This window comes from Phoenix dactylifera, chromosome 8 (genome assembly GCF_051530095.1).
Source record: "Phoenix dactylifera cultivar Ajwa chromosome 8, Ajwa_hap1_PhDact_Kaust_v1.1, whole genome shotgun sequence".
Lineage (NCBI taxonomy): Eukaryota > Viridiplantae > Streptophyta > Magnoliopsida > Arecales > Arecaceae > Phoenix > Phoenix dactylifera.
Window position 1 is genome coordinate 4870694 of NC_143197.1, and position 16956 is coordinate 4887649.

The window sequence follows — 16956 nt, forward strand, 5'->3', positions numbered from 1 at the left end:
TCAATTCGTAAATCAGAGTCCAGCCTCGCCGAGGGAATCGGATTCCGCAACCTGGAAAGGCTCTCAACAGAGCGAATCTCAAGCTCTAGCCCAGACCCGCTCCCGTTGGTCCATCCCAAATCCATCTGCAGTAAAAATATATATATTATATATCGCTTAAAGCGGAATAAAGAAAGAGGAGTGAACGGTACAAAATGCAAGAAATCCAAGTGGATTCAGAACAGAAGACGTTCGTACGGTCCTGGCGGCAGAGAGTCGCAGAGAGAGAATCTCGGCCGCCCACTCTGGTCGTCCCATCCATCGTCTTTTCCTTCTTCGGGGACCTCACGCGCTCCTGCAGCTCCATCTCTCTCTCTCTCTCTCACCGATTCGATAGCTCCAAATTCGATATCTTCGGGGAAAAGTTGCTTACCGAGTCCGCATAAGCGTTTGGGTTGGATCACGTTTGGGCCAATCTGAACCATTTTTTTCTTTTTATGCGCGCCATTTATAATCTAATTGAATTCTTGGTAGGATGGGGTTTGGACCAGGAGCCAATCCTCGCCAACTTAGCCCTTATGCCGACTCAAGATCGTGCTGCAAGACTAAGCTCTGTTTCCTGTGAATTTCCATCTTTTCTACCCGTCTCTCCTACTCAGCATATAATCCAGCAAACTAGGCACGGTAAAGAAATTTAGACACCACTAGCCTCCTATCTTGAACATGACAATTATACATGTCGTCATGATCCCATTAAACTAAAATAATGGAATGAGATATAATATATTAGTAGTTAAATTGGAGATTTTCACTTTCATCATCAACTGTTTATATATTGGAGAGCATCGAATAATTGAGAGTGAGATCTAGACATGCATAGTCACCATGACTTTGTTAGTCGATATGGTTAATTAAGACGGTATGCTGTGGACCGCGACGCCACACCAAAGCCAAGCATCACTTTCGACCCATCGCCTTCCATGCCATGGGCTCCCAACGAAGGAAAAAGACCTCGGGGGAGGCTGGACTCCAGTTTTAGGAAGGGCAGGGGAAATGAACTTGGAGCCGTGTCATGTGGGCATTTGTTCCCTAGCACTTGTTTCATTTCCGGATTCGAGGACCCTCCTATTTCGGTGGTCTGGACTGGCCCCAGTCCAACGTTCAAATCTACCACCCCGTCAAGGCAAACCCATGCACGAGAGAGAGAGAGAGAGAGACCGTGCCTCTCCCTTGCATGGATGGCGACATCGTTGGATGCAGCATGGAGCCTGGCATAGAGCTCCTTGACAAGATATAGCCTATGCTCATACCATCGAGCCTTGAGAGAGTTCCCTATGTGTGTTACATGGTATCTTATATCCATGTTCAACACCCAAGAATATATGTACTGCCAATATATTTAGGGCTACAGACAAGATAAACTTTGTGCTATCTTGGCTTCTTAATATAAAGGGGTCATCTGTTTATCAATTCAAACTCGTCCTGTTTAGTAATTGAATATGCATGCATCAACCATTTAGCAAGCTAATTTGGGTATCGACGTGCTTTTAGCAAGCATATATAGTCGTGTTTCGCCGGTTCACGAGCTAAGACCAAGCTATTTAACAACCACTCAGCTCAAGTTGTAGCTATGATATTTCGGTATCTAATTATAGCATTTCTATCATATGTAATTCTAGAAAGGAAAATTTGACTATTGCTTCTAAGCATGGTGTGCTATCATTTAATGCGACTAAAATTTTATCTGGCCATGTACTATTGAATTAGTCAATGGTCTGTGTATAATTGTGCAAATAATCATAATCATATATAAAATCATGCGTTGCTAACTGTAAAATGGAGATCAAATCAAGGACTGCAAATCAATATCCACTTTTAAGAAGCTTAAAGCTACATTTACATCTGCTATTATATTCTTTTCTGATAATCTGCGAGACATTCCCTGGCACAAAATTTTTTTTTAAAAAAAGAACTGATAATATAGAAATTTTCAGGACTCACTTTTTGCTGATAGGTACCAAAGAACAATAATAGTACCAGCAAACCTACTCTGCCTTGCTCGATTAGTGCAAAGTAGCCGATCCAAAAGGGCTCTCTGCGGCGATGCTGTGCTTAGGCATAGATGGCTCAGAGGGATAGGAGGGGATGCAGTAAGTGATTGCGATGGAGATGGAGATATTAGTTGGGGTTGGCAGGAGATTCCTCCTTCTGTGGTGGATCCAAGGCCGATGTGCAGGTGCGTGGGGGATAGGACCCACTGATGGGCTCATTTGATTAGGGCTGTCGTTTGATGTGCCTAATTAACCGTCCTACCAAGAGCATTGGGTTGTGAGCGTGTTACAGGTACGAAATTAGCCACGGATTAGCTATGTACTGAATGCACCAAACTATGAGACACCAAAAGGGAGTGGATACGCCAGAGATTACACCAAAGTACTGGGTTGGAAGACCAATGCCATCTGAGCAGGAGGGAGACCAATCAGGATACATACAAAAATTCAAGTATCTGGTTGCATGATAGATTTTGGTGTACTTCAGATCGTCTCGTGTTCGCATAAAAATAGAAAATATCTATTTCTTCACCCACTGTTGATTGTTACCATCCTGGTAACATGGATAACTGGGGATCAGGAGACCAACTTGCTAGTTCTTAAACAAAAATTAGCGGTTTTTCAAAAGCTTGACTTTGTGGAAGATCCATACTCTCGTCTCGCCAACAGTAATTAATTTAACTAGAAAAGCTAGAGCCCTCCTGCTTGAGGGCAATTCAGTTATAATTATTGAGTGGATCCAGTGGAGTTCAAGCAATGTGGATGACTACCATCTGTTGCTTAGAGATATTCGGGCTATTGTTTTGATGGAATAGTCTTTCAGACAAAGCATGTGTATAGAGAGGCCAACAAAGCTGCGGATTGGGTGGCATCGTATGTGGCCAACCACTCTAAAGATACTCTGTGGGTGGAGAGAGAGAGAGTTGCCTAGTGCGCTCTGAGAGTATTGTTTTTCGACTTTTCTGGTTATATCGGTGCCTGTATTGCATGATACATTCGGTTTAGCAAAAAAAATAAAATAATTATAGATTATTTTTTTTTCTACTTATTAGTTCTGCCATCTATAAATAATTTGTTGATAAGCAAGAAAAGCCTTTCCTAAGATCTCATACACATTATGGACCCTTCTCTAATAGAAGAACCTTGCGGAGTCCGGCGGTAATTTAATAGTTGTAGGTTTTTAACTCGTTTATGCATGTAGTCATGAAGTAATTCTTTTTATGCTAATTATCTTTCTTGACAGTGCAAGCGTCAAGGGCGGTGCCTGTTACAAGCTGTCTACTAGCTCACCATATGTTGTGCATCCAATGCATGTGAAGCCAACATATTGCACGTACATATGCAGTGGAGAAGCTTTAAATCTATCCAAGAAATGTTTCATCTTTTTGACTCATGCGTTCCTTTCAAGTTAGAATCTTGTAGCTTTTCTGACTATCATGTCAGACATGATATCTCAAAGAGGTCCTCAGAATGCTCTCTCTTCCCCTCCTTTCCAGCTCTCCACTTTCCGAGGGCTACGAGCCCTGCTTACTCGCCACCCCGTTGGTTATCAATGAACAAAGTGAGCAACTCAAAGGAGTTTGGGGAGTTGGAACGTAGGGCCCGTATGGTTGTCAAATAAGAGAGAGATGGTACAAGCTGGAGCCAGGGCACAAACTGGTGAAACACGTATGCATGAGTACCAGCAAGAGGACTAGGGGGCTACAAAAAAATACGCAAAAGAGGAATGTGGTCCAACCTAGCAGGTTGGAGGTCAAGGCCTACCTCCATGGCTCGATGCAGGTTGGAGACCAGACTAGCTGAGTGGTCTCATCAATGGGATGGGCCAGCACTGGAGACACACGGGCTTCACACCTTTCTTTCCTTTTTTTTCTTTTTTTGGGACGGCGTTCTTGAGTCATGCATCGTGGTCCACTGGAAAACTCCATTTCACCAAGGTGGCGGTGGTTGGCCAACCATCCACCTCTGCATCTGTTATGATATATATATATATATATATATATATATATATATATATATATATATATATATATATATATATATATAAGTGTGCACAAGATATGGCATCGGAACGAAAAAAGTGATGAGCCTACACTATTTCGCATGGATTAGCATATCACTCAGACTCTCAGAGAGAACTTTAATTCTATCACAAACAGGATGCGAGGGAGCTGCATGTCTTCGTGTTATCCATGAATGGGTAAGAGTCTGGAACAAAATAAAGAGTATCCCTTCACAGCTATCTGATGCATGGAGTATTGATTGCTTACCTCAATGCAGCTCCAAATCAGAAGCTCAGAAGGCTGAAGTTTTCACGCTGTTTCTTACATCCTTGTGCCACCGTTGAAGCCTAAATTTAAGACTTCTGTTTCAACCCTCCTGTTCTGTTTTTGTCTCTGGTCCAACCACAGTTTGGAAGCAGAATTTTGTAATAAATCTTGGACAGCATCTGTTTCTGCCTTCTGTAAATTAGTAAATATCACTCTGTAAATAATTCCATCTCATACAATAAAAGCTGGGTGGCCTTTTGCCTCCCTTTTCATCAAAACAAAATAATAATAAAAAAAAGAATGGGCAGCAGCAAAGACAGACAATTAGTCGAGAAGTTCTACCTCATGAATTGTAAGTGGATTAGCACAATTTATCCATCCTGTAGCATCATGATATGTAAAATTAATCCAGGTGCATCGGTGACAATTATCGATATAAATAGAAGTAGACTGCAAATCGAAATAAATAGAAGTAGACTACGAATCGGACATCCTTGTGTGTTGCATGATTTTCTTGTGAGCATGATGTTCTATATGGATGGTAGATATTGAATATAAAAAACAGAATTGCTGCCACCAAATTTGGATTTCTAGTAACTTCACAGTGATCGACAATGTCTCAAAATAACCCACTGCAACCTTTATTTTGCTGTCATTATGGAAATATCAGACATTATTTACATAGTTTCAGCCCAGGTATAGGATGGTTGGGAAAAAACAATGGCTGCTATTAACCCCTATGATGAAAAAAATGAGATGACAAAATAACTTTTTCTTTTTTTGACTGTTATTGTTCACCCAATGACATGAGACAACTTTACTGCTCATGACATGCCTTCTACATTCAATGGTCCAATGGCTTCCAGCGTCCGAAAATCTTGGGGAACAACCATTTCCACACTGGTAAAATTTCCTTATATCAATTTTTGTAATTTCTTAGAACCTGGGACATTTGGTTTCCAAGGAAAGGGCGTACCTTTGGAGTAAGCGCCATTCTATGCTTTTCCACGCTGCAGATGCTATAGTGGCAATGATACAGAGTTTCAACCCATTTTTCAGGTCATGCAGCAATACATTGTGAACAATGTGCGAACAGAATAAGGAAATCAGACATATTGACATCAAAGCAATTCATGTATTTGTTTGTCCTTTTATGTTTATTAAGTCGCAAAGCATGAAAACGGCCACCTGCCTTGTGTCAAACCATGTAAGATGGGAATGAGGACCAAACCACAATTTGAGAATATTTCAAGTCTTTCACCATGCCAACAATGACCAAAATAGTACTTAGTGTAATTATAATAACTATATAATCCTCAGAGCAAGATATAGTGAAATTAAGCTACGAGAAACCATTCCCATAGACTGCTTTGATTAAACATGAGAGATGTGACAATTGCAAATTTTTACTTAATTCTTCAGGTAAGATCTAACAGCCAGATACTCAGTACTAGTTAATTCTCAGATCCATTCAATCAAAGATTTTCCAAGTATTGTCACGCTGTTACATTCTCTTGAGATACAATAGTACATTCCCAAAACATTTTGGCAGAGATGATCTTACTCACATGGCTGTGCAAGTTTCAGCTAACAATACATGCATCATCCCGACCTCAGGCAGTTGAGGCTCCACCATGATTTTAGAACTGCCAGTGTCCCTCGCATAATATAGTACATCGAAGGGATCAATTTACTTACATGGCTGCACAGGCTTTCAGCTCACAAGTCACAATACATAAACCATCCCGACCTCAAGCAGTGATGCTGGAGGCACCCGCAGTGCAACATCCGGGCCCCGGCAATTCCTACTCAGGAAGTTGTATCCGAAATCAATTGCCACCTTCTTCATGATGGATGACCCTGGCTTTGCTCGCACATGCGAATGCCCCAATATGAATGCAGTCCCAGCTTCACGTGCCTCGCATAGATCCTCAAGCTCTTCTTCTACATGTTTATACAATTCTGAGCTATCGTCATCTTCTAGAAAGAAGCGAACCTTCTTCCCTGTACTAATAGGCGCTAATTCCATTGCATTCCCCTTGTCAGGGAACTCAATTAACACACTAGCCGGTTGGATGTTTTCCTCAAAATCATATTTGGGAGGACATGCGAGTGCATTGCTCCCAATAACAGTGAGTCTGCATTCACCCCCATCCATTGACTCACCAGACCGCACGCCACCATATGATGCTTTGGACCGTATGAAGTCAGATAAACTAGCAATAAGCTGAGATTCAAAAGAGTCGATATCCTGGTGGACATCACGGTACCCATATCGAACAATGCATCGATATGACCGGTGGTTTGGTGGTCCAACATAACCCAGAAGGTATCTTTCAGCAGGAGGCACGAAAGGGACAGGAACAGATTTAACACAGACAAAAACTAGGATGCGGTGGAATGCTGGAAGGTTGGTGACGAAGTGGGAGAAGTTAGCAGGTATGCCAGAGATGAGATCCGTGTACACAAGGCCAATGCCAGGAACGCGGACAATACCAAGATTGTCACCAAGTCCAAGGAGCCATTCCAAGGAAACCATGTTGTGCAAGTCAAATTCATATTTCTTGATTGTCGTGTAGTGCCAGACAAACATGACAGTCATGAGGAAGAGAGCAAGGAGGATGGGGACCCAGGCACCCTCAAGAAATTTGATGAGGGAGGCAGAAAAGTAGAGGACCTCAATTGAGCCAAAGAATAGAAGAAAAGCAAGGGCCAGGAGTGGGGGCTTATGCCAGCAAAGGATCATGACTAGAGAAGTGAGGCATGTAGTAACCAACATCACTGTGATCACTGCTAGTCCTGCATTGCATACAAAGGAAAAGAAAATTAGGAGTGCAGAAGGGATTTAGCATAATAACAGAAAGAATACTGTAGAGTAGTCGGTCATATGAATATTTAGTGCAGTAGTATAGGGGACTTAAGAGGATTTAAATTAAACGGGTTTATAATATGGATATATCTCATATGTTTGTAATATTAGGAAATGATAATTTTTGCTGTCCTCCATTAGAAATATGAGAAGAGCTTGAGGGCCTTCACTGTACAAGTACAGCCCATTTGATAAAGGTAGCATATGCTGGGCAACCAGTATGCAATATAGATAATATGGACATCTTCGTTGAAAGCAAAATTTGAAGCATTGGAAAATGCAATGTACTCAGGCTATTTTTGATTTGATTTAAGCTCTATAATACTGGTTGAGTGGAGAATGCATCCTGGAAATAAGTGGTATCATAAGTGGCAAACTACTGAAAATATCAAAGGAAAGAGCGATTTTCCAGTTCTAACATACCAGATGCATTGCCCATGTGTTTTGTGTTTCTAAATCCAACAGCAACTGCTATGCAGAGGATCATGAGCATCCAATTGATCTCTGGGATGTAGATCTGCCCATGAATTTTCTCTGAGGTATGCACTACTTTGACTCTAGGAAAGCAGCCGAGCGATTGGCTCTGGTTTATGATAGAGAATGTTCCACTAATGATTGCTTGGCTTCCCACCACAGAAGCTAAAATTGCCAGTCCAAGCACAGGCCACCTTACACTCTCTACAAACCAAAAAATATTCTAAGAATCAAATTTGGTTCTTCATATTGATCATGAATGAGCTGATTCAAATCAAACAAAATATCATGAGAAAAAACATGAAAGGTCAAAACTATGCTATATTATTTGCTATTATGAAATAAATACTTCTGAAAAGGAGCCTGAAACCTTTTTAGTTGGATTAGCATAATAAAAGGAGCATATCATATAAAGTAAGACCATTTTAAAGAAGAAGTTTGTTGGGTAGAAAAGCAAATAACACCTTCTACAGAAATTAATACTGCAAACGAAGCAATTAAACCTGAGCAGCATTTTAGTTCCATCCACAGCTATCAATACCAATCCCACAGGCCACCAGAATAAGTCGAACACAGCCGATAATTCCAGTTCAGACTTAAAAGAGGCCAAGAACTCATTGATATTGAGGATAAGTCTAACACAGTTGATTAATCCACAGTAAGTCTAACAAACCCTTCTTGAGGATTTGGTTGCATGAAAGATTCTTGATATCAGCAATTTCTTAAAGTGTCATATTCTCCCAACCAAAATATCATTATCAAGATGTTTCTCAGAACACACTATCGTCAAGAGAATACACCCAGAAGAAACCATTATACGATTTTTGTGGCAAATGAAAATAATCATCCAAGGACAGCAAGATGTGGCTATCAGTATGGGCAACAAATTGTTGATTGAATTTATATAATATAATGGCAAATGCAACCTTTGCACATTTTTAAACTAAAGCGTTTGTTTCATCACCGCCACTATTGATCAATGGGGATATAACTCTTATCTCAGTCATGCACCAAGCAGACAAGGGCAACTCACCTTCCAACCATCTATTGATTGTGCAGATCTTAACACCCCCCAAACCCCCCCTTTTCTCCCTTCCCAAAGCAAAAATATACCAGGACTCATATGATTTCTTAGTCAATCGTGATGTGTTGAGACCTCAGTGCCTGCAGCATCAGAAATCAGCATGGAGGATTGAAGTCAAAATCCCATCTTCAAATTTCTTTTTCTGCGTCTTTAAGCAACAAATTCAAACAATTTCCCATTATGCTTTTGAAGCCACTACTAGAAAAATGTCTTTTAAACACTACAATTGCAGAAAGTTTAGATAAAGGAACAAAACATCCTATGATGCTAAAAAGGAGATCTGTTTTCCTTTACACAGCACTCAAGAATAATGTTGTGGTAAAAGTTAAAAGTGAAGAACCCTCCGTACTTCCAACTGGGGCATGGCTATTGGAGCTATATACTCCATTCTACTGGAATTTTACCGAGACCAACTTATTAAGTGTTTGTTCCAGGACCAATTGATCAACACTGAGGTAGAATTTTACCCTTCCTACGTATAAAGGAGAACATATGGCCAGACTAGTTCAAATTCTTCCTAGTCACTTCACAAACAACTTGTCTCTGTTTGATGCCAAATAGGATCAACAAGGGAACTTATTACTTTTTATATGCAGCGAGATCTCCTTTACAACTAGCCAAAAATGCATAGTAGGGCTTTACTTAAGTTTGCTGATGGAACATGCAAATTACATAAACAAACTCAACAAAACTCCCTTTGTGACTGCTTCCTAATTCATATAATAGCAGGACATGCATTCAATTTCCTATTCATTGTTCAATAGGTCCTCTTGGAAGTCTATTGAGTTCCTATTCTACATCAACATTAGGAAAAAATCAGTTTTCACTCACATCAATTCATGAGTTAGAAACACCCCAGTTATTGATCATCTTCACATGAAACCAAGTTGATAAATTTTGAATGATTCCTCTATGGGATCTAGCTACTTCCCATATATATTTCACCTTGCTCTGTTTGGAACATACTATCTTATTATGTGCCTTTCTTCTAATCCATTCAAATCTATAACTTCTAATACATTAATAACCAGTTCATACAGCAGTCAAACTCTCCCTCCATGAGTTTACAACTCTTGGATGCAATTTCTTCTGTCCCTCAAGAATCTTTTCATTATTTAGTTGAATGGGTAAGATACTTGTTTTGCATCCATCTATGTGAATAATGTGTATGAATGAACTTCTGAGCAATCACATATGTCCAGCTGACGAGCAAATAAAAATATCTGCTCCTCAGTAAGATAACTGCATGAATATAGATTTAGCTAATATGACGTAGTAGTCAGACGAGCGACTATTTTTCTTAAAGTTATAGATCACTACTTTCCAATAAATACTTATATGTAAATGGTTCCTTGAAGTGAGAAATGGAATACTTACCTGGAACTGAAACATAAAAGCCAATCTGGTAACTTGAATAGATTCTATGATGCCTTGATAAATAAGCAGCTTGACCCATGTATGCCAAAATCAGTGCCGGATACACTAGTAAAGTGAAAGCAATCTACAAGAGGTATAGAATAGAAGATTTAGTCAAAACATGAACAAAAGAAATTAACAAACAAATAAATTGCTAGGCAAAAGCACCTGAATTGCAGTGTATGAGAAGTGTCCGAGATCTGCAAACATTGCCTCTGATCCTGTAATGGCAGTCAATGCAAGTTATTGTATACTGATCCAAGTTGTAATTAGTTTTATACAAAATACATGCTACTACATTGTGCTCTAACACTTCTATAGACACTGATGCAGCCTTCTAATTTCATTTTCTGGCATAGTTCTGACTTCCTTCAAATATCAATATACAACCTGTCTTAGGAACTGTGAGGGTCTATGTTTAGTCCTACATCGGCCATACACTCAGTAGATCTTGGGTACTTATATAGGGCCAAGTAACCTAAATAACGTCTTTTAGCTAAACTTTTTGGGTGAGGTCTTGGGTTGTTGCAACCTGTTTTCAAAATGACTATTGCTTAGAGACATGCTTTGTAAAAAGCCATATATTTCTTTTTGTCAGAGATCTCTATGTAAGATTAAGTTAGCTACAGATATCTCCATGTAAAATAAGGTCAACTATATTTTCTGGTTTAGTGAGTGCAAAAAGAATTCTGAGTTTTTGATGCATTTTCCTGAATTTACCTGTTACGCACAGTAAAATTCCACCCAAGGACATCCAGCCACCTTTTTTCGTCTTTTTCAGGAACTTAAACATGTAATATGGGGAAAGGGCTTTATAAACATGTTGGTTCCAGTGAACAATATTATAGATGCCAAGTGCACTGATGCAGAGTAGCCAAGTCAGGACAATTGGTGCAAATAGAAATCCAATCCGACGAGTACCAAAGTGTTGGAGGGCAAATAAACATATTAATATAAAGCAAGTAATTGGAACCACAGCATCTGCAGACAAAAAAGAAAAGTCATCAGATAGCAAAAAGAAACACCCTAGAGAGACTTGACATGTAATTGTTAGTCATCCATGGCTGTGGATTTGCATTATATACCCACGCTAACAGTTAATACATGTAAGTTCCAGTTTTTTGCTTCAGAATTAGTAACCATCAGATCCAGTTTTGTTTGGACTTCTCCAAATGTCAAATAGTTGAACATAATTTTTTAATTTTTAAATAGTGATTGCAACATAAAATGCCTTTTAATTTCATCCAGTACTCAGGCATATAAAACATGCCAAATTGTAATTAACTTTAAAATAAAAGAACAGTCCGGGAGATAGTTGCTGTATTCATACAATAAAATGTTTATCAATATGTAGTTGCTATAACCTGGTTATTGTGGTTCTTCTACTGGTTTTGTATGGACTTGTGCAAGGGAGAAGCATTCCTAGACTGGCTACAAATATCAACATAGGAATAATACCAGTGACCCATGACCCTTTTTTTTTTCTTTTTGTTTTCTTAGTGGGGGAGGGGGTGGGAAGGGGTACAACAGGACAGTAAAATTGCCATATTTATTCTAATAAGCCTGGAATAAGAAAGAGGAAAAATGTATATTTCCTTAAAATTAAAAAGATCTCTGGAGAAAACAACCAGCAGAAAATATTGACCAAGGAATACGGGACATGGATTATTGCAACCTATGAGGACTCATGTGGGTGTGTGTTTAGTCCCACATCGGTTATTTGCTGAGTAGATCTTCAATACTTATACAGAATCAAGAAAGCCAAATAATACCTTCCGGCTAGCTATTTTGGGTGAGATCTTGGTTGTTACACAACCCTTACTCCATAGGGTCTCATACAACTTAGCCCTGACCAGAAATTTAGAAATAAATAAATGGGAAAAAAATAAAAAGCAGCATAAATGTTGGTTCAAGGAGCTCAAGTCATCTGTTGCTTCCACAGACCTGTTAATTGTGTTGACATCTTCTTGTTAATAGAGATTTGTACCCTAAAGAAACAAACAAAGACTAAAGTAACAAGGGAGTTACGTGGTCTTCACTTATAACAAGAGACTAGTAAAATAGGCTTTTCTTAGAGCTATCAATGGACTGCTGTTGGAGCCAAAAAAAAAATTGATTCATGCGATAGAAGAAAAGCTTACATTCATGGTGGCCTTTGGACATGGCTAACTCGAGTCCTGAAACTGCAGAAAAAACTAACCAAGGGGGAAAATAAAAAAAGAGAATAAGATTAGCAAATAATGTGGAAACTTGAGCACCAGAACAAGAGAAAGAAGCCCCCCATCCCCCAACCCCACCCCACAAAAAAAAAAAACTCAATAAAAGAAAACTGGAAGCACCTGATATAGCTGGAGTGAGTACACCATCTCCAATCACCATACAGGTACCAAGCATAACCACTACTAGCAAGGCAGTGTGCAAGTTCTTATGCCTCTCAAGCCAAATTTTCACCCTTGACTTATTATTTGTTTCTGGAGGGCTTTCCAGTTTGTAAGTGGAGAGTTCTTCATCTGCAACCTGTCTGTTAGGCAGAAGGCTTACATTGGCATGCCTGCATATCAAAGAATATAGGGCGAAAGTACCACCTGCAACATCATAAATAAATAATGTCAATAAAAGGACAAAACTATTGCTTCAAGAAAACAAATTTCAGAAACTGTTGATACGTACCCTGACCATTGTCATCAGCTCTAAGAACTATGGAAACATACTTGAAGAGAGGGACAAGGGTAAGAGTCCAGAACACAAACGAAAGCACACCCAAAATCTCCTCGTTTGTCTCTGAATGTTTTATATCCTCTGCAAAGGTGCTCTTATAAACATACAAAGGGGATATACTCAAATCCCCATACACCACACCTAGGCTCTGATATGCTAAAAGCAAGATGGCCTTCCAAGAATCCTTCTGAAATCAATTGGGTAATCAAGTTTTCAGCAAACCCACCAAACTAAGAAGAAAAACCTAGGTGCTAACACCTAAAACATGTTATCACCAAAGCTTGGAGAACCAAAACAAGCTCTAGGAAGAATTGAAGATGATACATGAACTTAACAACTGAAAAAAAAATTACTGAAGGGGGAACAAACCTTTGGAGCAGTGAAACTTCTTCCTAAATCAGGATTCATTATCAAGCTAAAACTTGATCTTCAGATATAGCCTTTATTCTATGCGTCCTCCGCAGGTAGATCTGCATTAGGACAGCATGAGTTTCTTAATAGATGCAGCTAGAGAAAGTGAACAACCTAAAACAAGAAGATTTCAGACAATGGGTAAAAAAGCAAAAGAAGCAATCGTCACCACCCACACAGTCTGCCCTCGCTGTTCCATACCTAAGACTGAGACAAGCAGTTTCCCTGCACAATTTTTTTATCATTCTACTCGCATGCTTCCGAACCCAAGTATACAACAAGGGAAGGCATTTCTACACACAGCCTCCTTTCTCCATGTCTACAATGCATTCATGAAAAGCGAACCACTTTCGTGTAAGAGACCATCCTCTGAATAAAAAATTTACATGGGTAGAAGTAAAAGACAGAGCCATGTGAAGCACAAAGCTATCCATCCACGTAACCCAAAGCATTCTTCACCGACATGCACAAGAATTTTTTCCAGGCCTCGAGAACGGAATAAACGAAAATGGTGGGATTCAGGGGAGTGAGAGAGGGGAGCCCTCAAAGAAAGCCAATGACATGCAACAAGATGGTGGAGCCCTCAAAGCATCAAAGATGGAGATAAGCAAAGCAAGCTGCATCACGTGAGAAGTGTGCCAATATCTCCTATGTCCCACTTGCTTTTAATGCCGGCCAACAACCCTGTGACATAGTAAATGCGAACTTGAAAGGAGCTGTAAATAAGAAAAAATTGAAGAACTTTTTTCCTGTATCCACTTCCTCTTCTCGAGTCCGTAAATATTTTTCTCACTCCGTGTCCATTTCATTTGATTCATATTAAAAACTAGAATGGGGAAAAAAAAGCAAAAAAGATGCAATTTTTACCACTTCCTTTCGGTGGAGGAGGGAAAGCAGGGCAGGAAGCGCAAACCATGGGGCTAAAGAAGACCGGATTGGAAAGAGTTGGTTGGGGGCTAATCATGTGGACCGCTGCGGTTCTTGGACAAACCAGAGCTGAAAGCGATCGTTACCAAACAACAATCACACACAACGCTACAAATGACCAAACCCTAACTCTAGTCCCCACTTCTCATTTTTTCATTGATCTCCCCAAAAGCCTTCACCTTTATCCAACCCATCAAAGGAACTGGTAGTAAAGCAGTAAAAATACGATCTTTTTCACCAGCGATTCTCGAAGAAAGCTGCTGCTCCCGAACTCGACCCACTTGGTTTGATCTCTCTCTGATACATTACTCCGTAACCGAACACTTCCAGATAAAACCTCCCATTCGCGCTCGTCACTATCTTCTCGGGCTTCCCGCACGAAATCTACTTTGCGTGAATCACTAATGGAGCCATTAACATCATCCGCGCTCTCCAATTCATCGCTTAAATGATCCAGAAATCCTAATTAAGCTTCGTTGAACAGCTCTTAGGCAAATCCTAAACGGGAAGATCTTTAGATGGTGACGATTGGTCCCCTCTGGAGCTGCTCTGCCGCCATTAATGCGAGTTCTTTCCAGATGTACAGCTAGCTACCAGCCATTGGACATCTCGCTTGAAAGTTGAAACACATGGAAAGGGACTGAGATTGGGAGAGAGAAAAGCGTTTAACCCGAAGAAACTTTCTTGAGCTAGGGTTTCGTTAGGAGAAAAGGGTGAGCCGATTGGGGTTCCAGATTTGGGTGAAGAGAAAGTAGGTGCAAAAAATTAAATTAAATTGAATCACATCGTAGCAGATGTCAGGCCGTCAGGCGGGAAAAAAAGACATTTAAAAATAAAATGATATTGATTGATTTTCTGTTTATTTTAATTTTTAGGTATTCCTGGTTTCATCGAATCCAAAATGTCGGGAAGAATGTCCGATTAATTAATTAGCTAACAATGGTGCAGCCTGTGCTCGCATCTGGCACCGAAACAACTCTCCATTTGGAAAGAAGCATAACCCAAAATTGATGGAACTACCGGCACATAAAGAGTTCAGATTTAATTTGGTACTGGTGTATACGAAAAAGTGGTTTCAGATCGCTGGAGATCAGATTATCTCAAGATTAGGATTACCACGATGATCCCATTTGGGTCACCAAATGCCCCTTTATAGGATTCATCACTCCCTGCTATTCTATACCCACTCTACTTAGATTACAGTCTAGATTCACAATAGACGACTATACCCATGGAATTTTTTTAGGAGATCGAAGTGAGAACCAACTTTACATGGAATCAAATTTCTGTTCTCTCACCTAACCAATGATGGTCGTCTAGGCTAAGAATCAGATCCCAATAGTATTTTATTCTAGGGATCTAAAGTTTTAAAGTTATGAATAGCAGAGTCAGTGAATCCAAAGAAAGTTCTGGTCCTGTCTAGTTCAAACTTCCGTGTGAGACCTTCTATTTCATATGAGAAGAGTGGTAATAAACGGGAGTGGTTGGACAACAGGAGAGGATTGAACACCATATTTCAACATAAAATTGCACCTTATATACACCACTTTCCAAAAAACACCAAACAATGATCATATCCTTGTAGACTTCTCTGTAGTGATCAAATACTTGTCTCACTTCCAGCATGGACGCCTACCATGAAATGAAAAAGGAATCCTCAACGAGCACCATTAGAGATCAGTGGACCTCGGCAATTAATTGGATTACGTCAAGCCTCACCCAGAATACTAAATAGAGCTGGATTTCATAATTTACGTAATCATAACCGGCCAAGAAAGAGACCTTGAGAACGACCCAATGGAGCCCGTACACCCTCTAGGATGCCCACTATTCCGATGGGGCCCATAAATTGGCTGTGATTCCCTCATCTTGAGAAATGGCGGCCCATTGAATCGTGGCTCGAGGCAAAGTGTCCTCTTTGAAACCTTTATCTTTTCCTTTTTGAAGGCCTGCATGGATAAGACCTTCACCAGCTTTGCCGGAGAATTCCAGGCTCATGTGATGAGTGCGAGAGGAGAACCAGTGTCATGACTAATAATTTTGAGAGGATCGGCGGACCACCTACTTGGCTATTTTATACGCTATCATGTTTTATAGTTTATTTATTCTTAGTACAGACTCACTGTAAAACAAGCTTTAGGTTCTATTTAGGAAGCTATTAGTAGTAGAGCTTTTGAAAGTAGAGCTGTTAGAAGTAGAGCTGTTTGAAGCAGAGTGTTTATAAAAAGCTGTTTGCTGTTTGGTAACTACATTTCTAAAGTGCTATGGCACTTTAATATGTGTTTGGTAAACAAACTGAGGAAGTACTTTTGTGTGATAAAATGACCATAAAGGACATCACCAGTATTATATAACAGAGTATAATAAAATATAATATGTATTAATACATAAATATATGATATAATATAATATTAATGCAATATAATATAATATTATTATAATATAATACTATAACATTATGTATTATAGAATAATAATTTAATATAATATTAAATTATTTAAATAACATATCAATGTATTATGATATAATGTAATATAATATTATATTTATAGTATAATACAATAATAAATATATAAAATATTATAATTATTAGTGTAAATTAATTTTTCATCCTTCTAATGACCATTTATCTCTCTAACAAATAGAGAGAAAGGAAGAAGTAGATTGAGAGGGAAAGGGAGAAAGGAAGAGGCGGGATAAGGATTTTGGAGGAAAAAAGTATGATTTAAATGGAGATATTTTGGTCCAAAAAACAG

The 16956-nt window shown here is 39.4% G+C and overlaps 1 protein-coding gene across 4 annotated transcripts; it reads right to left on the reverse strand.

Annotated features, from left to right (window-relative positions):
* Positions 1 to 5748: 5748 nt before the first annotated feature.
* On the reverse strand, positions 5749 to 14218 carry KT2 (potassium transporter 2). Of its 4 annotated transcripts, XM_039124351.3 has the most exons (11): positions 14140 to 14218; positions 13474 to 13956; positions 13231 to 13331; positions 12814 to 13048; positions 12483 to 12728; positions 12285 to 12338; positions 10864 to 11124; positions 10312 to 10364; positions 10105 to 10228; positions 7593 to 7847; positions 5749 to 7099 (listed from the first exon to the last, which is right to left on the reverse strand). In XM_039124351.3, exons 3-11 carry the CDS (start codon positions 13267 to 13269, stop codon positions 6027 to 6029), a joined length of 2340 nt encoding a protein of 779 aa, XP_038980279.3. In that variant the 5' UTR covers positions 13270 to 13331; positions 13474 to 13956; positions 14140 to 14218; the 3' UTR covers positions 5749 to 6026. The 4 variants fall into 4 exon arrangements, with proteins under 4 accessions (XP_038980279.3, XP_038980278.3, XP_088558606.2 ...); XM_039124350.3 differs by lacking the exon at positions 14140 to 14218 and having other exon boundaries at positions 13449 to 13848; XM_088702480.2 differs by lacking the exon at positions 14140 to 14218 and having other exon boundaries at positions 13442 to 13792.
* Positions 14219 to 16956: the final 2738 nt, after the last annotated feature.